Raw genomic sequence first — 23,123 nt, 5'->3', positions numbered from 1 at the left:
ATTAAATTTAAAAAAAATAATAAGAAGAAATGTTCAGCCAACAAGCAAATTGCAAGTGATTTTCGAGTAAGTTCAGTCCTAAAATTTTCTCTCCAATTTTTAATATTTATATACACGTACACATTTTTTTTTGCTGTAGTTATCTCATGCGAACTAATAATTTTAAAATAGTTGGTGTATATTATTTTATCGGGGTTGAACGTGGAACAATTTTAATTGCTCTCATCTCCTTTTTTGCTTGACATTGACAATAAATGTATTATTATTATTATTATTGTTATTTCTGGCCCTCCATCTAGACGCGATGACGTCATTTACTTTTACGAAAACAGTTTACTTTATTTGAAAAATTCATGGACCAGGAAACGTGGAAGATTGCTGCCTATAATCTCTTCTTCGAATATTTTTAAAATTATATACAGAGTGTATTGTAATAATAATAATAATAATTGTAATAATAATAATCCTCAAGTCGTAAATAAAAAACGGCCAAAGATAAGTTAATTTGGTTTAAGCAGGATCGAAAATAAAACAGGGTCGGTTCGTGCGCCCAGCTTCATTGCAGCATTCTGCAAATGGCTCATCTGGTCTTTGGTGCATTTTTTTTCGTCGGTCGCTACCAAAAAGGCATATTCTGGTCCCGCTGGAAAAAGGTTTCAACTTTAACTTACAGCACTCGAACATTAATAGAGAATTAGACTGTTTAGGGATCGACTGTGAATTAGCAATTAAGTACATTAACGATTCTAATTTAAACAAACATTTATTGCTTAATTGCTTAATAGTATCTTTATACCAAAATTATTTTGAATATAATGGACAGATTTAAATTCCCAAGGAAGGTTTGATTATTGGAAACCCACTTAGTCCTTCGTTAGCCGAGATTTTAAGTAAATGTTTTCTATGGTGGTATAGATACGTGGATGAGGTCTTTGCTTGCTTTGTTGGACCAGACAGAGAATTGAATTCTTTTTTAAATTGCATTACCTCATTACATAATCGTATAAAATTCACTATCGAGATTAATCTATTAATTTTTTAGACTTAACTAACCAAAACTAACCAAAACTAACCAAAACTATGCTACACACTTAAGAAAAACACATTTTTGAAGACAATTTTGATATTTTACATACGACCACAAAAAGTCGAAAATTAAATTTATTGGAAGCCATGGAGATTAACAAAATGAGACTTTCGAATGGATTGCTTAACGATCAATTAGATTTAAATACCTCTCCAATATTAAACTTAAATTCTCACAACATTAATTAAGGTTTTATTGTCATTTTCGGTGTATATAGTAACAGGTAGTTTCTAGATATTACATTACGGCGTTGTCGAAACAATTGTCATGTAAATATATATAATTTCGTGAAAACCTGAACTTTTGGTTATTTATTTTATTCTGGTTTCATCTGAGAACAGAACAGACTCCCATTGGACCAATGTCGGGTTCAGATAATCCGGTGCAAAACGTAGGCGTGTTTGTCGATGAGCTAGAGTAAGTTTTGGACCAATTGCAGTTGTTTTTGGGGTCAGGTTATTTTCCTAATAGCCACTCTTCAAAGTTCATGGAGCTGTTGTTGCACTTTTAAAATGCAAAGCTGCGTAGCGTAGATTGGGTAGCCCTTAGTACAGGGAAGAGGCTTCGCACGGCCAGGATTTTTTGAAATCAATCTTGTTCGACGTGAAACCTTGCTGAAGAATGGACGTGGCAACGTCGCAAACGGCCACGTCGTTACTCTACCCCGAAATACTATATTATTTCGGGACGTATCGCGACATTCACCTATTGCACGGGACGCTGCAAGTGCGGTCTATTCCTGTTATACAGGGTGACCTAATTTTCGGTGAACTCTCGTTCGTAGCTCGCGGTTCGCGGGAAAGCGGCGTTTCCGCGAACTAATTTGGCAGCTTGACGGGGAAAAAGGCCCGAAAAACCCATTTGTCGACGAACGGGGTTAAAAAACCACTTCCTGAACCGAAGGGAACTGCGTTCGTATACTTTTATTTTTCTAATTCTTGTCGCGCAGATGTCAAAGCGCCGTCTCTTTTCGATTTTCGCCAGATGTTGTTTTCACTGCCGGGAATACGAGGCGTGTTCAAAAAGTGCTTTCAATTTATCTTGATAGCATTTTAATTGGCTGTGGCTTTTTTGTTTTTACAGATATCGAGGTAAACAAACAAGCAAAATGTAGGGTTAGTAGCCACGTGACGTATAAAATAAAACACCATCAATTTTCTGACATATAAGGCTATATCATATATTTTTTAAATGGAATACCCTGTATATCATATATGTGTTTAATAGAATAACAAACTTTATATTCTAGTTAGCAATTTTTTATGTAATTTCAAATGGTACTGTGACTGACATTTACCGCTTGATCATAAAAATTTAATGTATATATATTTTTTGTAAGTACTTATGATGGAAAATTGATCCCCCAAAGATTTTTTGAAATGTTGATGAAAATTTTAAGCACTTTTAATTAAAAAACTGATTAAAAATCAACCGTAAGAGATAAATCCATCCATGGTCATGTCTGTATACCAAATGAAAATTTAACTGATTTCTTGGTAAAAAAAAAACATGTTTTTTTGTCGATCACGTACTTTCAACATTTAAGTTTAAAATTTCGGGAGAAAATTTCACTCCTCGTCATTAGCTTAAACAAAATAAATTGCGCCGAGCATCTCGAACTGCATTGAAGGTTTTATCAGTGATAACTTAAAATAATAATACAAAATATTATTACAAAACAAATTTTATGTTGTTGAGTTGTGTTTTTTTGGTTAATATTTTATTATTATAATTTTTAATTGTAATAATAATATTTTCTGTGATTTAAAATGGGCGGAGTGAATATTTAAAAAAAAATCTTAAAAAAAAATAAATGACGACAATTTTACAATTTAATTATTTAAGCTTATTAATAATAATTAAAATAAAATATCATAAATAATAATAAAATTTGTTTTATAATAATATTTGGTATTGTTATTCTAAATGATGATATAAAATGTTAAAATCAAAAGTTTAAAAGATCGTTTGAGGGATCAATTTTCCTTCATAAGTACTGTTGGCTGTTGGCTGGCCGATCCATAGTTCCGCCGTTCCCTATCCATCCGCTGGGATATTCCATGTTAAGAAAATTTTTAACTTGCACAACATCGTCAACCAGTCTGACTTTCTGAGATGTGGTGTAATGTAATTGCTAAGCCATGAGTTTTGTATATTTTGTATACGAAACTTCTCGATATTGTTCAAGCAAGGCATAAAAACACTGCTGCAGTTCAATGTATCACAAAGAAACTTCCTAGAGTCTTATGAAAGATAATGGCGATTATCCAAACTTCGACCCAGAATCCAATGTAAGACCCAGATTCTTGCGCCTGTTAACGAAGGGAACATAATCGATTTGGACGAAGCAATACCACTGATGATTTACTAGGGCTAGGCTTTAACATATGATCATATAAATAAATCAGAGTTAGTAGAGGTATTCGCCTCATGGACAATTTGATCGAAGAAGGAAAGATAAAAAAGTTACCATATATTTGAGGGAGTTAACAAATCTAAACCTGAAAATCGAGGGAGCAAGATACTGGCTTAAGGCATTCCCACTCTCTATCCATCCATCCATCCATCCATTCATTAAAAAATCCAAAAATATATTTTTGGATATTTTAATGAAAATTGGGCGCTATGTATCTATGTATCAAGAGGCATTATTTAGTGTACCACATTTTTTTTTTAAATACACCAGTGGCGGACTCAACGAACTTCACCTGTATATTTTGGCAGATATTGATGGTACGCCACTGATTTCTCTTAAGATAAATATTATTCTTACAATCTCCAATCATTTCTAAAGAAGTTTAGTATCTTGTTTTTTTTTTTAATCCGCTTAAAAAAGTAAAAACCTGTTCTCTTAAAATGACAATATGCAGAGAAATTAGGTTTTATTTTTAACTGAAAACCATGTGACGGACTAAAAAAAATTGCTCATAAATGAGTGCAGATGTAGGTTTTTTTAAGCAAATCAGTGACGTGAACGAATAATATTTTGATTATTTACGTCTCACTGAACTGTGTCTAGTTTTTAGTTACCAACTAGTGTTTTTCGGAAAAAAAATATTAGAGAACCTTTTACAGATTTAATGAAATAACATAAATGATGAACGATTCCCCTTCCTTTTAACAAAATTGTCTGTAAGTTTCGTATTTAACATTTGGAAACCCTGTATAATACGCGTCGCCACGTATCTGACGTCATTTAACCAACCAAGCGGAAAAACTTTTTTCAAAGTTCCCTATTATTAGGCGAAATCGATACCGAATGCCGCCGAGAGAAATGCACTTACCTCCCGGCCCCGCGCAGAAACTTCCGCCATTGTTTCCCGGTTGCAAGAAGTTTCGAACGGTCTTCAAACTTTACGATTATTTTTAGCCGCTCTTTCCTCTTTGAGCGACTCGCCGCGCTACCTGCCGGCGACGCGGGAAACGGCCATCGCGGTCGACGCAGATTCCGAAGCCTTAGTGCGGTTTGCGGCCGACAGATGGCGACGACGATATAAGCGTCAGCCGACAGTTTTCAAACGGAAAATACGTTCAAAATTCGCAGTGTAAAACGGCAGCATGAAAATCTTCAAAATGCTGTTGGTGGGACGCAGGGCCTTGAGCGGGCGCAGGAATTACCCGGGCGGTAACAAGGAAATCCTGAAGAAGGTCAATTTGTACGGGACTTTCGGGATAGCCGCGGCCCTGTTGGCGTCTTACGTCGTCGTGAGGAACGCTTACCGCGGTAAGACGGAGCCGATCCAGAATTTCGACTACGTGCTGCCCTCCAACGGCCCGGCATCGAACCAAGCGGTGCTCGAAGAACACGTCAGGCAGAACGAAGAGGAAACCAAGGAGGAAGGTTTTAGAGACAAGTACAACTTTATTAAGAAGGTATAAGTGGACCGCCGTGCTGTAAGTCCATATTCTCTGGTTTCGAGACAATTAGAGGTTAATTAAAGAAATGCATAGATTTGTTTTTGGCGAATTAGATCACATATTTATTAGCCATAAATGGACTGGCATCATTTTGAATATTGGATAACCGTTAAAATCGTTTAATTTCAATTAAAAAAAATAAAAAATCACTTAAGATATACTTCATTTTAATCCTTTTTTATTTACAAGTACTCCTTACAAGACACAAAATTTAATTTTACACTAAGTACGTTGTCAAAGTTACAAGATACTGATAGTATTTACTTATGCTGTGCACGTGGTATAGCGTAGTATATAGCAACTGCTCCTTGTCTTTATATTTTTCGTAAATAATTGGCCTGGCATTTTGATACAAAGCCTCAGGGCGATATTTTCAAACTTTAGCGTTCTGTGTAGGTAAAATAATGTTTTTAATCGCATTTTGAAGATTTTTTCGTTAAAGGAAATCCTCTCTTTTCATTTCATGCGAAATGAATTTGACATTGACAGAGATAGAGAGTCGTAAAATCCAAAACTATCGATTCTTGGACCGCCCGTCTATCTCCGTTGTCTTTTAAGTTATTGAAGAATTTGGAAAACTTTCTTTTATAATTTTTTTCGTACAATCCATCGGCGTAGTTTCTTTTTTTTTTACTTGCTCTAACATATTTGATCGCATTGTATAAAACATACCAACATATCACATTATCATTGTTGTAAAAAATTGAGATAACCACAGAAAGAAAAAAATGGATAGGTAAGAAAAATATAATTAAAAATTGACAGTCTCGACAAATGAGAAATAACAGACTACTGATCGGCAACCATCCGTTAAGCCACCTACCTCTGTCAATTCGATTTGAAGTTGTACGAAACATAGGAATTTTTCAAGAAATTAATTACGGACTAGTTGTACATAAAAATTACACTGGACTTATACCACATTGACTGTAAACGGTCCAAATCCACCTGGTAAACGAGGAATAACCAAACATCTATTAGACTCCTTGAAAACCCATTTGGTGAGGAATGTTTTCAGGTGGTGAACGAGTGCGCAGGCGCGGTATTCTACCTGGAACTCCGCGACCCTCACCAAAAGGACCCGGAAACCGGCGACCCTCAAATCACCTCCAACGGGTCCGGGTTCGTCATCAGCGAGGACGGCTGGGCGTTGACCAACGCCCACGTCGTCCTCAGCAAGCCCCAGAGTACGATCACGGCCATTATGGGCGACGGTAAAACGTACAGGGCGCGCGTAGAAGACGCCGACTTGAACGTGGACCTCGCGCTCCTCAAGCTCGACGTCAGGGAGAAATTGCCTTGCCTGCAACTGGGCCAGATCGGGGACGCGTGCGTGGGGGAGTGGGTCGTAGCTTTGGGCAGTCCGTTGTCCCTTAACAACTCGGTTACGGTCGGAATTGTAAGGGCGTCACCTGTGTCGAACCTCAGTGGCGCACGATTCTCGGTTTTCAGATCAGCAGCGTCAACAGGCCGGCCGAAGAACTGGGTCTGAGGAACTACTCGATGACCTACATCCAGACCGATGCTAGCATCACCTTCGGCAACTCTGGCGGGCCTTTGGTGAACTTGGACGGCAACGTAGTCGGTATTAACAACCTGAGACTGACTTCGGGCATATCGTTCGCCATTCCTGTCGGTAAGATGTAAGGGTCTCGCGTCTAGGTGCTCTTTCTTTAACCTGGTCTCAGTTCCATACTTATCTACAACTAGGAGTCACACATTAACATATCTAGGAACCAGTACAACTGCTTTGGCCTGATATTTTAAATAGTTGGTCATATTCCACGTTACTTTCCAACATGTCTAGGACCCACATTCATTTCCAACGCATCTAGGAGTCATCAGAAATGTTTTCAAACCGTATCGGCCTCTGGCCCTTGCGTCTACTAGCTACCGACATAGGTAACGTCATTCTCTCGCAGAATACGCCAAAAAATTCCTGGAAAATTCAAAGTATCGGATGTCGAAATTATCCTCCGGCACTAACCGCGGCAAAACGCTTTTCGGCCTGACCACGATATCCATAACGGCGGAGCTGCTGGAGGAACTGGGCAAAACCAACGACCAAGTGCCCAAGAACGTGTCCGAGGGATTGCTTGTATGGAAAATCATACCGGGCACACCAGCAGACGCGTACGTACCGCTGAGAAACCGCAACGGCGGCGCAAGAAGGTCTTTTTGTTTCAGAAGTGGGATCGAAGTAGGGGACATCATAACTCACGTCAACGGGGTGCCCGTAAAGAGCGCCGCCGAACTGTACGTGGCGAGCGAAGAGAACGCTTTGGAGATACGTCTCATCAACAAGGGGAAAAAGAAAAAAGTGTTGCTCAGCACCAAATCGAGTTCCTTGATATAATATATTTTCAGCAAAATTAAATAAAATTAGCGTTCAGATGTCGATAATCGTTTATTTATTTACAACCTAGACACCCGATTAACCTAAATCTGCACCTAACGAATGGGGGAAGGGGTGATCTTGATTTCTTTAACCACATAACATAACACGAGACTCACGGAGGCGTCTTCAGAAGTCACAATAATTTTATTTTTATTGAGATAAGCCCCAGACACCGGGTTGGACGTAAGTGCCAAGTGGACAACATCAAATGTCTAAAGATTATAATTTTTTTTATGTAACTCCCAGACACTGCGTTAAAAGTAAACGCTAAGCAGCTGAAATCAGATGTCTAGGGACGATATTGATATTGATGACATTAGACCCAGAGACTGGGTTAAAAATAAGTGCCATGTAGCTGCCGTCAGATATCTGGAGCCTAATTTTTTTTATACACCACCGCGTTAAAAGTAAACGCGAAGCAGCTGAAGTCAGATGCCCATTGAAGTTGATGATTTTTTAAATTGGTATAACATCTAGACCCTGTGTTAAACTTAAGCAGCCGACGGCTGACGTCAGATTTCTAGGGACGACGATATTTGTTTATACAAAACACGCAGACTGGATTAAAAGTAATCGCCAGACAGATGTCTACTCAAATAATAATTTTTTTAGATGACAGAAGATCCCGACATTGGGTTCAGCAAGTAGCTGGCGCAGATGTTTAGGGATAATATAATAAATACTTTAAAAAAATACTGGGTTAAAAGTAGACGCCAGGTAGGTGAAGTTAGATGTATGGGGACAATGATTTTCTTTATTGACAGAAGACCCAGACACTGCGTTTAAAATAAGTGCAACTAGGAATGGTAATATATTTTCTAATACCTAGACAGTCCTGTACAATTAAGCTCTAAGCAGCTAAAGTGAGATGTCTGGGATCGACAACGATTTTTTAAATTGGTATAACAGCTAGCCGCTGGGTTAAACTTAGGCACACAGCAGCTGACGTCAAATGTCTAGGAGTCTTGCACCTGGGTTGCTCTTGATTCATGGAAGCCGCAATTTAACTAGGATATTTATTCAGTAAATGTGGAATATCCGATTTAAAAACTAATATCACTGTTAGGAGGCTTCATAAGGGGTCCTTTCACCTCCCCTCAGGCATCGGTCAGTATTTTGTAGGAGACCTGCTTCCTTTGCCGCCTGGCGCGCAAGTGTCTGACGATGTCGTGCATTTCGACGAGCCACAGCAGCACCCCGGTCACTATCAGCAGCAACAGGAACAGCTGGAAATAGAAACGGTCCAAAACGATGTACTTCCGGTTGTCCGTCTTCAGCATCAGCTTGTAGGGGTCGTACTCGTCGCCGTCGACCACCAAAATAGTGGTTCTCGCCAGAGGTGTCAGGTTGTCGTCCAACGCTTCCAAAATCACCACGTCCAAGTCGCGTTGCATGGACGCGTCTCCGGAGACCTCCATCGTCACCGACATCTCGCGGGTCGGGTCCTTGGTGTCGTTAGGCGATATCGTCAGGACGTAGTCGACGTAATTGTCTACGGATTACGGGTGTAAACAAGGTTCTGGGCTAACCGGAGATGGTACCTGACGTGACGACGAAGTAGACGCCCTCCGGTGGGTTGTCGAGCAGGATGGGACCGTCCACCACGTCGATGGAGTTGTTTTTCAGCACCTGGGCTTTGTAGATGGACTGGCTAAAGCGCACCGGACGGTAGTTGATCTCGATCCAGTCTCTTTCGTCGTCGAGCTGGGGTAGGACGGGTGTTAGATGTCTAATAGCTCGATGTTCAGGTTTAGGTAGGTCTCTAGGTGCGATATTCGGATACGTACCTCTTTCGAGATGGGTTGGGGGTCGCCGGACGCTTCGAATATCGCGACGGCGACGAGAAAATGGCCGAGCAGGAGCATTCTCGAAAATGCGTGGAAAAAACACGAAAATCGTGCGACTGTCGATGATGGCGGATCCCGTAATTCTGTAATCTGCGGTATCTAATCAGTTCCCAGATAGCGGAATATCGTTTCTTTTGTTTGTCTGATAGTTCGACGCCTTTCATGTTGGTAATCGGAAAAGGCGGGCGGTGATCGACGAGTCAAAAAGTCACGAAGAAATTTCAACTAGCGCGTGGTAGTAAAAACGATATTGGTACGCAAAAAATATATGTTTGACAGTAGCCAGATTGAAATTCGATTCTATAGTCGCGATCTGCGAGCGAAGGTACCCACGAGCCCCTTTTTGTGCGACGGACTCGGGCAGGTCCGTACTAATCCCTTTGTATCCGTCGTTCAAAGCGTATTTTGGAAAATATGGGTTTCAGCAGTGAAAAATTTTGCAGAGGTTTCAAAAAATGGCAGTTTTTAATGGATTTTGGGATTCATTTTAAAATAACTATCCACGAAAACATCCGCGTTATTCTCAAACGGGTAGGTTAGTACATTTCTGTTCATCGTTGAAATGCCAAAATTTAACGTTCAATTCAAACAATTTAAGTTTTTAATGGTTTTCCGGATTGTTTTTTAAATATCTGTTTACGAAAACAACGGCGTTCTAAAAGGAATGAAAAATTTCGGAGCTAAGCTAATAGATAATTTTTATAGATATGTTTTTTTTTTCGGGACACCCTGTATATTTTACAAAATATAGCACACCAGATATTTGGCTCGAGTCCTGTTCCAAATGCGGGGTGTTTACCATTGTGGACGAGTAGGCTTTGGGAAATAAATAACAAATGCTATTACGATTTTTTTTTTACAAAGTATCGTTTTTCTTTTTACAAAATATCGTTTTTTTTTTAATCGAACTTAAATCCAAATTAATAATAGCTTTTCTGGGTTTCGCAAATTTCCCAGCAAACAATACAACATTTTCCTATTTGCAAATCTTCTGGATTCTTCATAAATCGAACTTGGTGACGTTTCGCCAATCATTCTACTGGCTTCTTCAGAGCTAATCTGAAACTAGCCCTGGTTAGCTCTGGAGAAGCCAACGGGATGATTCTATGAATAAAAAGCTTTTAATGATAATTTTTTTGAAGAGCTTGGTGGAAGTAGGAAAGATTTTGTAAAAATGGTTTTTTTTTTAATCAAACTTAAACCCAAATTAATAATTGCTTTTCTGGATTAGGCAGATTTCCCAGCAAGCAACACAACATTGTTCTATTTACAAATCTTCTAGATTGTTTATAAATCAAACTTGCTGATGCTTCGCCAATCGTTCTGTTGGCTCCTTCAGAGCTAATAAACAACTTCCATAACGAATTTTTGTGTTCCTTTTATATTCATTGAAAAAATTATGGGATTTTTGAAGAACGGGCTTAATTATAAAAAAATTGTACTGGCTTTCGATGCATATATTCTGAAATGGTCATATCATCAGTATAAGGTGCATCGGTTCAATTTGGCGACTGACGTAAGCGGTTTAAACTACCATTTTATCCGTATCGTCCGCAAAAGTACCGAGCCCGGTCCTGGCCTTTCGATTATTAAGCTAAATTTCGTATGCATCGCGTTGCGCCCTTTAAACGTCAGCTCCGCGAAGGGTTCATTAATTGATTCTGCGGCCGACGTCTGAATGTGATTGCCCGTTTAAAATATACGCGAGGGGTGTGTTTTCCCTGATCGACAACCAATTTTGAATCGCTGAGGGGCGATGTGACGATGAAACACACCCCCCCACCGGCAGGACGCGTCAGCGTTCCTTGACAGACGTTTTCCAGAAGAGGCCCGTTGAAGATGCCGATGATAGATGGTCTGGTCGGGCCGGAGGTCGATTCGTTGAAATCTTTTCATCAATTATGGCCGGAGGGGCGATAAATCACAGCCGGTGAGGGTTGTTAACCGAAATTCCTGACGAAAATTAACTATAACGTTTCGAACCAATAGCCATGGACGGACCTGGACTTTGGTGGCGCGGTTGGGCACCTCAGACCTCAAAGTTATTCAAGGTCAACGGTCAAAGTCGCCCGGTTTTTGGGTTTTCCGCCAAAAGCGGGAATTTTTGCGCAAAACAAGTCTCAACCTGACGAAAATAGCCTTGTATACTGATGAAAAGGATTCCTCGATATGAAGAAATTTGACGTTATGTTAAGGTGGGTATACAATTCAAATGTGCGAATTGCACGAAGCAGTTGCAGCTATTTCAGTCTCTGGAAACGATAGCAAAGAAATAGCTACCAAACTGGAAACCGAAATGCAGTATTTCTACGAATGGCTGTGTCAAAATAAACTGAAATTAAATAGCTCCAAAACCAAGTGCTTGGTTGTCGGTTCTAAGGTTAACTGTCAAAAATTTTATAAGTCGGGGTATTCTGTGGATATACAGGGTAATAAAATTGAGTTTGTTTCCGAAATTAAATATTTAGGGGTGATCTTGGATCCACAATTATGCATTAGTAATGGTGTTGAATATCTATGCAAAAAAATTGGTAAGAAAATAGAGTTTTTCAACCGTGTATCGCGGTTTTTATTGCAGTGGACTAGGATATTAGTGTATAATAGTATAATTTTGCCTCATTTTTCATATGTTTGTTCATTGCTTATATCTTGTACAAAAGAAGATTTACATAAGTTACAGTTATAACAAAATAGGGTTTGGGAATCATCCTGAACTGGGATAGATATACTCCTATAAAGAGTATGTTAGACCAGCTAAATGGGCTAAATGTCGGGCAGTTCATTAGAAGAGCAAGTTTAATGCTGGTTTATGGAATTGCGCACGATGACCAACCAGGCTATCTTAAATTATGGTTGGAGAAAAGGTCAAACTTTTATCAATATAATATACGTCCCAATCAGCACTTCAATGTTTCTATAGTAAAAACAACAAATTTACAGAAAACTCTATTCTACGATGGTGTTTGTAATTTTAATGAACTGCCGGATAATGTTAAGGGAGCGCCTCGCCCAAGAGTGTTCAAGAAGAGACTTACGGGGTATTTGCGAAGTTTATAATTTTGTTTATGTAAATTTTACTTGCTTATGTAAATAGCCAAGTGCTAAATAAATAAATAATAAATAAATAAATAATAAATAAATAAATAATAATGAATAAAGTTACATTAATTTAAAGCAAGGTCTCTACTTTTATCATAACTTAAAAGTTACTTTGGCTCAAGATCATTAACGTATATGGTATAATTTTTTTTTTAAGAAACTTTCACAGGCTACTGTAATACTATTTGCAAAACTTCTGGATTCCTCCTGCTTCGGTTATAGCTGAGCCGAAGTTGCTAACGTTTCGCCAATCCGCTCTTTACTATTCCCTGAAATTCTCAACACAATTTCCCTTATCTTAATTGAAAAATTCTTGTCTGGAACAGTCAAATTTTTGAACAAACGTCGGCAACAGCTGTGGGTTCTCCATTATCACCAGTCGTAGCGAATATATTTATGGAAGCCTTTGAGAGGAAAACTCTCGACACCTTCCATCTAAAACCAAAATTATATATAACTTCAAAACCAGATTTACCACTTGTCCAAAAATCTCTCAACATTTTCGATCCGTCAAAGACGAAATTCCATTTGCGATGCGAATAAAATGAAACGAGCAAAGCTGGGAATTACAAATAAAATAAAAGATGTCATACAACAAATTCTCAAGCGGTAGACCCAACAAGATTGCTTTCGAAAAATCATTGCTGAGCGAAGCAGCTTTGTATTTTGAAAAGAAACCGCTTGGCAGTTTCCTGTCTTAGGGGGAGACTTGGTTTTTCTATGGTGCTCCTGCAGACCACTATGAAACTTTCGCAAAATCGATGTTATTGTATTGTGCATACACCCTATATAAAGTGTGTTTCAAGTCTCGCCGAACTTCAAAGTTATGGCAAACTTTGTTAAATATAAAAATTTGTACAAATTATAGCGATTTTTTTAAGTATCTTGCGCACCCTCTATAATAGACGAAACTTGACACTCTCTCTCGACACAATTTACGATACTGTTTTATAGTTTTTCATTTACTGCTAATAATTTACCCACGAAAACGGCAATTCTCAGAGACGTTTTGATTTTTTGCCCATAATCGACACACCCTGTACATAACTGGAAAAAAAATTTATAGAGAGGTTATAGCCCTGGGTCTCTCAAGTTTCCTGGTCCCAGAATTTTACCGATGGAGTGAATGGTTTTCGAGAAAATAAGTTTTTTCTTTTTCAATTTAAAGAGTCTAAATGCGGGTCCGGACTTCTACTTCTCTCCCAAGTCTGAAGTCGGTAGCTGCAAATTTGGGACACTTGGTACGTTTTTTAATATTGCACGGAATATTGCGAACACTCGTGTACAATACTAAAAATCTTAAACACAAAAGTTTTAGCTGTCTATACGGGCTATACCGTCATGTAAAAGAAACTGACATCTAAAACGCAGAATTGCCAATTTTCAATAATAGGGGGACCCATTTTTCAGTTTTTTTGAATTTGCGGCGCACCCTGTATATTTTTGAAAAATTGTCAAGAATAAAAGTTTATGGAGCCGTATCTTCTGCGTCTTCTGGAGGTTTTCGAAAAATGAGCTTTTTTGTACTCCCTTGCACACGCGTTTTTTTTTAAATACTTCCCGACCCCCCAGCTCCCCCATTTTCAATAGGTTCCGTCAAGAGGCAAAGCTACAGATATGTGCCAAATATGAAGTCGATTGCTTCAAATTTCGAACACTTATCGTGTTTCATAGCAACGTTCAAAAAACAGTCGAAAATCGCGAAAAAAAGATGGATGGCGGTGTCGCATCAAGGCCATTTCTTATAAGTCTCGTGAAGGATTGAAAAGCAGCCAAATTTCAATTTTGTAGCTCCAGCAGTTCGAAAGTTATTCCGGAAAAACCAACAGATAAAAAATATATATATTTGAGGCTGATCATTTCTGTACCAATTTTTATACGAGCGTAGGCACTTTCGAAAAATCGAATTTTTTGAAAGTGGGAAGGCGATATGAGAAAAACAACGGAAAAGTGGAAGCAGAAGGCACAAAACAGAATACTGTGGAAGGGGATGGAGGAGACTCATGTGGATGCAAGAGGTTGACGGATGATGATGATGAGATCATTTCTGGTCACTACGTTGGAAACGTCAAAACCGAGCGACTCGCGGGCAAAACGAGAAAAAAAAGGCCTCCGGCAGGGGGGGTGGGGGTAAAAAAGAGTTGTGTCCCTCCCGCCCACGGCGCCACGCGCCGCCGTCGCCGTGGTTACGCGTCGATCTCCGTCCGTCTCAGTCGGCTGCGACCGCGTCGACGGACCAGATTGTTTTCGGCACCCACCCGGGATGGCCAGACGACTAGATCGCGCGGGCATCAAGACGCTCTAAGAAACATCGTAGACGTGCAATGCCCCACGCAAGAGTCAGCAAGATCGAACAGGTACGTCGTGTTTCGACCGTTTTTCGAGCGGGTTTGTTTTCGTATACCGGGTGTATTAAATTCTACTCTCACCATTAGGATCCCGATAAGAGATACGGGGTGACTTGAATGACGTTCGGTTTTGAAATTGAAGTTATATGGAAGACAATCTGAAACTTCCGGTGTTCGTTTTTATTTTTTTATGTCTTCATTTTAAAACTCTGTAAATACATTCTCATTGGAACTTTTTAGGGTTCATCTTATGGCCAGGTCAAAAATCCCTTGCGACGTTTCGTTTTTCTCAAGCCATCATCACTTATATTTTTTCTTACGGTATTTGTGTTGCCTCGAATTCAAAATATTGAACAAAAACTTGATGAAATTTTAATATCTACTGTAAAAATGAACTTTACCAATGGAGAAGGACGAGATATGGTAAAACATTATTATAAAAAATGTATAAACTTTGATTTAATTATTATTTAAATTGTCGGATAAAAATCTCGCTGAGTTTGCTTCGTTTAAAAAACTAAGATAAAATTATGAGTGTATGAGAATTAATGAGAAACTTCACATTATAAAAAAAAAGCTAACGTCCGTGATTCTGCAAACTCTCTATTGATGTAAATTCTATGTTTAAGTGTACCCCATAAAAATTTGTCGACGACACTCAGATCTGGAGACCTGGCTGGCCATCTCACGAGTCCATTATTCCCGATCCTGTCTGTCGGAAGTGGATCAATGGTCAATCATTCAAATAGTCTTCAAGCGTCGACTAGAAAATCTGATGAGACCATTCGCCATTTAAAAAAATTAGGTCCCAAAATGTTGTGTTTATCCTTAATACACATTGAGACTAAATCAAAATCAGAGTAAACTGGGCGTGTGGATTTTCCCGGGAATAAAATAATTTCACGTTAATCTTACCTCATCAGCTTTATTTTCTTTAGTTCCCTCATCCATTCTGTCCGCATATTTTGTACATGTTCAAATACACTTTCGATGTGTTGACATCGTTTCTACCATTTTTACCATGTCTCGTTTTTCTCCATTGGTAAAGTCCATTTTTAATTACCCTTTTTGTAAATTAGGTATTCGGGCCGAGAATAAAAAAGTCGATTTGTGGCTAAACGATAACACTCATCGACTCAAAACAAGAGTAACAATTTATGAGGATTTGCGATTCTGCTTGAGGCGATCTGTTCTATTCTGGGGAAAATTAAAAAAAATGTTCTAGGGAAAGCTTATACTAAACTTAAACTTACCTATTCTTTCTCACCACCTTTCGAAATCATTTATTCACTGCTTCCAAAAATCGAAACACTCAAGCGCCACACCCTAGCACGCACGTTTAGCAGGTTGTCGCAGCTTTAATGGTACTAGTATTCTAAACAACACCAATTTAAAATATCGACACGTCCGAAGCGATTATCGATACACCTGCCCTGAACATGACTCTTAGATTTACTTGAATTACCTACAAAAATAAATTTTGTTTTTTTGTAAAGCGTGGGATAAATAAAAAAAGACTAAATAAAGCTTATAGTAAACCATCATTACAGTCAGGAAAAGCTATGAAACGCATAATGCAGCAAACTATCTTTAAGAAGTTATTTAATGGTATTTGCACAGTGCAAACTCTTTCATTGGAGCAAACAGACCGCCGTAAAGGTTTATAGGCAAGACAACCGGGCCATTGGAAATGTTTACGTGCTCAAGAAATATAAAGTGCTTCATAGGATTAGTTTTTACATTCAGTTTAACAGAATTACACGAAAAGTACGTACGCATAAAAACCATTGTCTTAAAGTCTTAAGTAAAAAGAAATTAAGTTACTAGGAAAACCAATATTAATTGGTCCAGGTTAAGTGATAATCAAAGTCAACTTCTCCAGTCTAACTAACAGGCTTTCAACGTTGGCAAGTAGAGAAGAGCCACAACTTCTTGAAGAATAGTCGCAAACGACTAGGACTACAGCAAATAATATTGAAGGACTGTGGAATAAATCGAAAAACATTTTTACAGAAATTCAGAAGAGAAAAACCGGATGGCATTATAAAAACTCAGAAATTAGGAGGAAGATACCACAAGCGAGAGTCTGAAGAAATTGAAGAAATGGCAGGCAGGTAGTTGGATCTCGGCGACTGACACTGAAGAGTGTTATTGAAGATCCGAACGGAAACAGCACCAACAATTGCAAATATCTGAAAAGCTCGGAGATGATATCAGCAGGGAAATATTTAAATTGTTACAAGATAAGGAAGCAACGACCGAGATCTTCGACACTGAAATAATGCCAGAGAATTAATTAAAATCAACCTTCTTTTAAAAAAGAACATTCTGGCCTGTAATACACGGAACAAAATATAGTGGATTAGAAGAAAGGATTGGTAAAACCCAGAAGGGCTTTCGTAAATATCTGCTAGAGATAAAAACCCTGTTTGTTGGCCAGCATTGATTTTGAAAAAGCTCTTGATATCTGGTACCAGATATATCCGATATGTTATGTTAGTCTTTAGGTTAAGCTTCGTGATGTCATCATTACTTGAAATGCCTCTGTAACTATTTAATAATTTGTACTATAATTTGTAATTTGGTTTCATGCCTGTGGGGTAGAATTCTTCAAACAAATAAAGAAATACGTAAATAAATAAATAAAAACTATTAATAACATCAGACTGGAGTGCTCAGTACGGGAGGAGGTGAGAAGCCGACGTAGCAGCGTTCGTAACATTGAAAAAAGTCATCTGCAACCATAATTTAGGTTAGGTTGCTGTTCTCCTTTATGGCATGGGGTACCGTCGTCTACTAAAAATCAGCCGGGTGGATAGAGATAGAGAGAGATAGAAAGACACAGAGAGAGATAAAGAGAGATATATAGAGATAAAGAGATATATAGAGAGATAGAGAGAGATATAGGGAGAAAAAGAGAGGGATAGAGAGAGATAGAGATACATACATAGATAGATAGATAGAGGCATACACAGATAGAGAGATATATAGATAGAGAGAAAGAGAGATACAAAGATAGATAGATAGATACATAGATAGATAGATATAAAGAGAAATAGAGAAATAGATAGATAGATATATATAGCTAGATTTTAACAATAACAATAACCAGTTTTAGAAGTGCTTGATATTTTTCGTGTTTATTTTCAAGTATCCTACATTAAAACCCAAAGATTTCAGTGATTTAATCGGTGTTATTGTCTGACGCTGACATGATATTGACATTTTAAGTTTAATGTTGGCGTTTTAACAGTAAGTTTCCAGTTTTCACTGACCCTTTGGCCATCTTCTGTGATACCGTTGCTTTAAATTCCTTTGAAAAAATTACGCCCAGGGCAGAGTTCATGCTCTAAGAAGAGCCCTTTTTAACTACAAAATGCGAAAATGTTAGTGCACGCTCTCGCTTGCGCCCCCGGCGGCCATTCTAAAAACTTATCATAATTTCTCTGCTTTAGTTATAAGTTTTTTCACCCCAAATATTTATGGCTAATACTTTTCGTGATATGGATGAGGACCCTTCTTAAATGACCGCCTATTGTTGATATATCGTCTATTGTTGCTGTGACTAAAAGAAAAATAAATAAAAAAAGTCGCCTCTGGACGTCCTTACGAAGTGAGTGGCTTCGAGAGGCCTGCGGCCTGAGGCCGGTGCTGCTAGGAAACCGGATCTGCTGAATATTTGCGAGACCAAAGTGCTTCTCTGTTTGTTTTCGTCGTTAGGGACGGTTTTCTTTTACACGCCGTAGTTTTAAGTTTTCGACGAGCAAACGGAAAATGATTTAAATTAGTCGACGACGACGGGACTGAGGTAAACTTCACTTCGTTATCCCCCGACTTCTCGTAAGGGTCTGTTTATTATGGAAGTTAGGTAATTCCGATGACATAATTTAATAACAACAACAGCCTGATGCTTGGTATCTGGTTCGGTCGAATTCGGACATGTTCTCAATTTAGATCAAACTCTTTTATCCAAAATAAATAAAAACTAAAAGTTGAGATTTTCACGAAATTATATATTTTGCCACGAAATGCCACAAATTTTAAATTTAGATTAACGAAAAATAGTTAAGCAGAACCAGAAAAAATTGCAAAATTTTAGCAGCATTGCAAAAATGTGGTTTAATTTTAAAATCTATAATGTCCACTCGCTGATCTAAAAAGAATTACAATTTGGCTTCGTTAGTCGAGGGACCGCGTTTTTTCTGTAATGACTTGGCGATGATTAAAGCGAAGTATTACAAAACGACTCGTGCGTCTTTTATCCGAAATACCAGAATTATTATTCCTAGATTTTTGAAAAAAAGTTAAACAGAACCAAAAAGAATTGCAAAATGTTATCAGCATTGTAAGAATATGGTTTAATTGTAAAATCCGTAATATCGACTCGCTAGTCTAAAAAGAATTACAATTTAGCTTCGTTAGTCGAGGGACCGTATTTATCTGTAATGGATTGGCGAGGACGAACATGAAGAATTACAGAAAGACATGATCGTCTTTTATATGAACTTGCAGAATTATTATACCAAGATTCCCGAAAAATGTTAAACAGAACCAAAAAGATTTGCAAAATTTTACCAATATTGTAAAAATGTTGCTTAATTGTAAAATTTGTAATGTCCACTCGCTAATAAAAAAGGAAGAAGGCGCATTTTTTCTGTAATGGCTAAGACATAAATGAAAAATTACAAAACGGCACGTGCGTCTTTTATCCCATTTTCCAGAATTATTATACTAAATTTCTCGAAAAAAAGTTAAACAACTAAAAGGGACTGCAAAATTTTACCAGCATTGTAAAAATATTGTAAAATCTGTAATGTCCACTCGCTAATCTACAAAGAATTACAATTTAGCTTCGTTAGTCGAGAGGCCGCGATCTTTCTGTAATGGAGAAGACATAAATGAAGAATTACAAAACTACACTTGCGGCTTTTAACCGAACTGCCACAATTATTATACCTAGATTTTCAAAAAAAAATTAAAAAGAACGAAAAAGAATTGCAAAATTTTACCAGAATTGTAAAAATTTGGTTTAATTGTAAAATATGCAATGTCCACTGTCTGTAATGAGTTAGTGGGGACGTAAATGAAGAATTACAAAACGACACGTGCCCCTTTTTTCCGAAATGCCAAAATTATTATACCCTGATTTACTAAAAAAAGTAAAACAGAACCTAAAAAATTTGCCAAATTTAAACAGAACCAAAACTGAATGACGTCAAATTGGCGGTGACGTCAGGGACGCAAAGTTCGGAGCTCGAGGCTTTGACAATTCCGTCGCCGCCTCTATCGACGCCGCAATTATTATTGCAAATTCTCCCATATAATTTTTCGGTACCCCTATCCGAATTCAATTATCGTTTCGACCCCCCTCACCACCCCTTTCGCCTTCGGCGATACGAGCACACTGCAATTAATAGGGGTGGGCAGGGTCCCGGGCAGATGTTTTTGGTCGAAATACTAATTACCGTCCTTCCGGATAGTGCCGTATCGTTTTCGCTATTTTGTATCCGATCCCTTCCACCCCCGCAGTTTCCATACCCTTCCCCCTCAAATGCCGCGGGTTATAGTCTGCGCAACCGTTCCGATAGGATGGGATGGGTGAACTTTAGTTTGCTTCTACAGGTTGTCTGAAAAATTTTTATACTGGGGATGCTAAACACCAATATGCCTCATGCAAATGTCCCTGGTCCGGAGTTTTTATAGTAGAATAATAAGTTTTCCGTTTTTTTTTTAAATTAAGGCTTAAAATATGAAAAGGTATGAGTAGGAACAAAAAAAACAATTTTGGTAATAGTAGTAAAAAAAACTTCAAATCAAATGTTGGGATTGTACGAAGGCGCCCAAAGGAAAGTAAATAACTCAGTAGTAAACGTAAAACTTCTGAAAAATAAATCAAAATTGCTGGAAGCTAATTGAGAATTTCTTTAAAAATAAGAAAGTATTTCCAAGTTAACTCAGAGTTTCTGAGAAACAAGTCAAAATTTCGGACCAGATTTAAAATTTCTGAAAAATAAGTCAGAACTGCTGAAAAATAAAGTGAGAACTCATAAAAAACAAGTTAAAATTTTTGAGAAACACATTAAAATTTCTGAGTAAAGTCAAAATTGCTGAAAATCCAGTCAATATATCTGAGTTATGTTAGATTTTCTGAGAATTAACTCAGAATTTCTAATTAATGAATGAATGAATTAATGAGGAATAACTCAGAATTGCTGAAAAACAAGTCAGAATTTCTTTAAAAACAAGTAATTATTTTTAAGTTAACTCATTATTTCTGAGAAAAAAGCCGTAATTTTTGAGTAAATTCAAAATGCTGAAAAATATGTCAGAATTGTTGAAAAATAAGTCAAAATTTCTGAAAAACTTGCTAAAAAATAAGTCAGAGAAAAATAAGTACGAGTTTTTGAAAAGCAAAAGTCAGCATTTTTGAGAAACAAGTCGGAATTTCTGACTAACATGATACATATATATGATGTGTTGAATATATTATTTTGATTTAAACTCTGCATATTATAGGTTCGAGTATTTATAAATTATAATAGTATCTTTAACTTATTCCCCCTTTTGTGATTATTTGCTTTTTGTTTATTGAGATGATTGTATCAGATGTGAATATCACAATTTTTTTTTAATTTTATTAGGGAACAATACTATTTTTTTTCTCGGTATACTGGGAGTTACTGATTGTTTTTGTTTAAATGAAGGATCTAAAACTTAAAGTGGGACATTTAAATTTACGTTCAATATTTACAGGTTTCCTGGAGTTTAAATCCATCGCGGAAAAGCACGATTTTGATAATTTATTCCTTACAGAGACGTGTAATAGTTATTTGAATGATAATGCTCGATTTTCTTTTCATATTGATAAAAGAATGCATACCGCACTCATACTTTTGGATTTTTCAAAACCTCTTCATACCGTTAATCATGCACTTCTTGAATATTATGGACTTTCACAACAGTCGATTAATCTGGTAGCATCCTACTTTTCAAAAAATTGTGTGTAGCGGCGCGGTTTCAGAGCGAGTTCAGGTTTTATCAGGTGTTCCGCAGAGCTCTATCCTCGGGCCTCTGTTTTTTTATTGTTTACACAGCTGATATTTTGAGGGCCTTGCGGCACTGTAAAGTCCGGGCCTATGGCGATGGTACTTCATTTGGGTAATTTTGCGATGAGGGTCCTGACGAATCCTGTGCTACCTTTATCTTTAAGTAATAAGTTTGTTTTTCGGGAGACGGTACACGCACGGAATTTCAGATTTGTTAATAAAATCACCGTGCCACGTCACCAGACTGCCATCTTCCAGGGATCGTTTATTTATAATGGGGTAATTTAAAAGTCTCAACAGAAACTCGTTCTGTGGAAGTATTCAAACACTTTCGTTCTAACAATCTTAAACATGAAAATTTTTGTATTTTAATTGAATACATTTTATGTCGACCTGGAACAAATGCTCCAGTAGAAAGAGTCTTTTCTCTCGTGAACAAACTGTGGACATCCGAAGAAAATCATTTACAGGTTCCAGTGTCGAAAGCGATGTCGATAACTAAGGTTAATGTAAAAAAAACGTACCAGGAATTTTATTGTTATTTAAAGTCATTGCAAATTTGTTCCTCTGAAAAGTATAAAAGCAATTTAAAAAAAATGCGTTGCATATATTTTAATAATTATTGACAGATCAAACCTTGGTTAGTAAAGCTGGCGATTGATTTTAATTTTCCACTACTTATTATTTTTTTAATTACTTAATTAACATGAAAATAATTATAGTGTATAATTCCATTAAGTAACACTTATTCTAAATAAAGAAAATTAAAAAGTTGTGTTTATTTTCTTTGTTCGCCTGAAGGCTAAACGTAAAGGTCTGGCGGGAAATTTAAATTTTGAACAGTTGGAACAGTCGGAACTTTTTGTATTATATTGTGAAAATGTATATGTTTTTTTATTTGACTAATAAAAAAAGCCGTTATTATTATAATTATATAAAATAAACAGCTTACGATGGCATATATAAAATAAATATCTTTATTTTTACGTAAACCGGTCTTCAACGAAGGTCCAAGAAAGCTATTTAGAAATATCAGAAATGAGATTAGGAGATGGCAGAATCTGCTCTAACATACGAGTGCAAAGGGTTAAAAACAAAAAAGTTACATCCAAAAAAATAAATTGAACTCACGGTACATGCGAAATGGCGATTTACCGGGCGTACGAAAGACGGAAAACAAATACGAATGTGACATCGGTTCGATTTATTGTCCGCGGCGTAGTAAAATCGCAAACGATCAGCTCGTATCGTCGAGTAAACAACATTAGCGGCGGTTTCTTTTTCTCCTCTCGCAAATATGAGGTTCGGGGTACACTCCAAACGGCGGCGGCGGCGGGGAGGCGGAGCTAAAAATAACGCGCCGCACATCAGCCCGAATCG

General features: G+C 37.6%; 3 protein-coding genes across 5 annotated transcripts in view; 2 read left to right on the top strand and 1 right to left on the bottom strand.

The window, feature by feature from the left end:
* The first annotated feature begins 1,948 nt into the window (after positions 1–1,948).
* On the top strand, positions 1,949–7,432 carry LOC132707054 (serine protease HTRA2, mitochondrial). Its single transcript, XM_060678698.1, has 6 exons — positions 1,949–2,178; positions 4,458–4,960; positions 6,024–6,404; positions 6,458–6,641; positions 6,928–7,138; positions 7,193–7,432. The coding sequence occupies exons 2-6, from the start codon at positions 4,646–4,648 to the stop codon at positions 7,359–7,361; spliced, it is 1,260 nt and encodes a 419-aa protein (XP_060534681.1). The 5' UTR covers positions 1,949–2,178; positions 4,458–4,645; the 3' UTR covers positions 7,362–7,432.
* Positions 7,433–8,112: 680 nt separating this feature from the next.
* LOC132707055 (uncharacterized) lies at positions 8,113–22,967 on the bottom strand. 3 transcript variants are annotated; one of them, XM_060678699.1, is made up of 4 exons: positions 15,613–15,806; positions 9,191–9,340; positions 8,945–9,107; positions 8,113–8,895 (listed from the first exon to the last, which is right to left on the bottom strand). In XM_060678699.1, the coding sequence occupies exons 1-4, from the start codon at positions 15,646–15,648 to the stop codon at positions 8,501–8,503; spliced, it is 744 nt and encodes a 247-aa protein (XP_060534682.1). In that variant the 5' UTR covers positions 15,649–15,806; the 3' UTR covers positions 8,113–8,500. The 3 variants fall into 3 exon arrangements, with proteins under 3 accessions (XP_060534682.1, XP_060534683.1, XP_060534684.1); XM_060678700.1 differs by lacking the exon at positions 15,613–15,806 and adding an exon at positions 22,875–22,967 and having other exon boundaries at positions 8,115–8,895; XM_060678701.1 differs by lacking the exon at positions 15,613–15,806 and adding an exon at positions 15,951–16,145 and having other exon boundaries at positions 8,115–8,895.
* The window catches only part of LOC132707053 (prolactin-releasing peptide receptor-like), an 82,024-nt gene continuing 73,454 nt past the window's right edge, over positions 14,554–23,123 (top strand). Inside the window, exon 1 of the mRNA XM_060678695.1 lies at positions 14,554–14,706. The gene's annotated coding sequence lies outside the window, so the exon portion shown is untranslated. The remainder of the gene's footprint in view (positions 14,707–23,123) is intronic.

Source organism: Cylas formicarius, unplaced genomic scaffold (genome assembly GCF_029955315.1).
Source record: "Cylas formicarius isolate icCylForm1 unplaced genomic scaffold, icCylForm1.1 PGA_scaffold_9__14_contigs__length_23061073, whole genome shotgun sequence".
NCBI lineage: Eukaryota > Metazoa > Arthropoda > Insecta > Coleoptera > Brentidae > Cylas > Cylas formicarius.
This window is presented reverse-complemented; position numbering and strand designations above follow the sequence as displayed.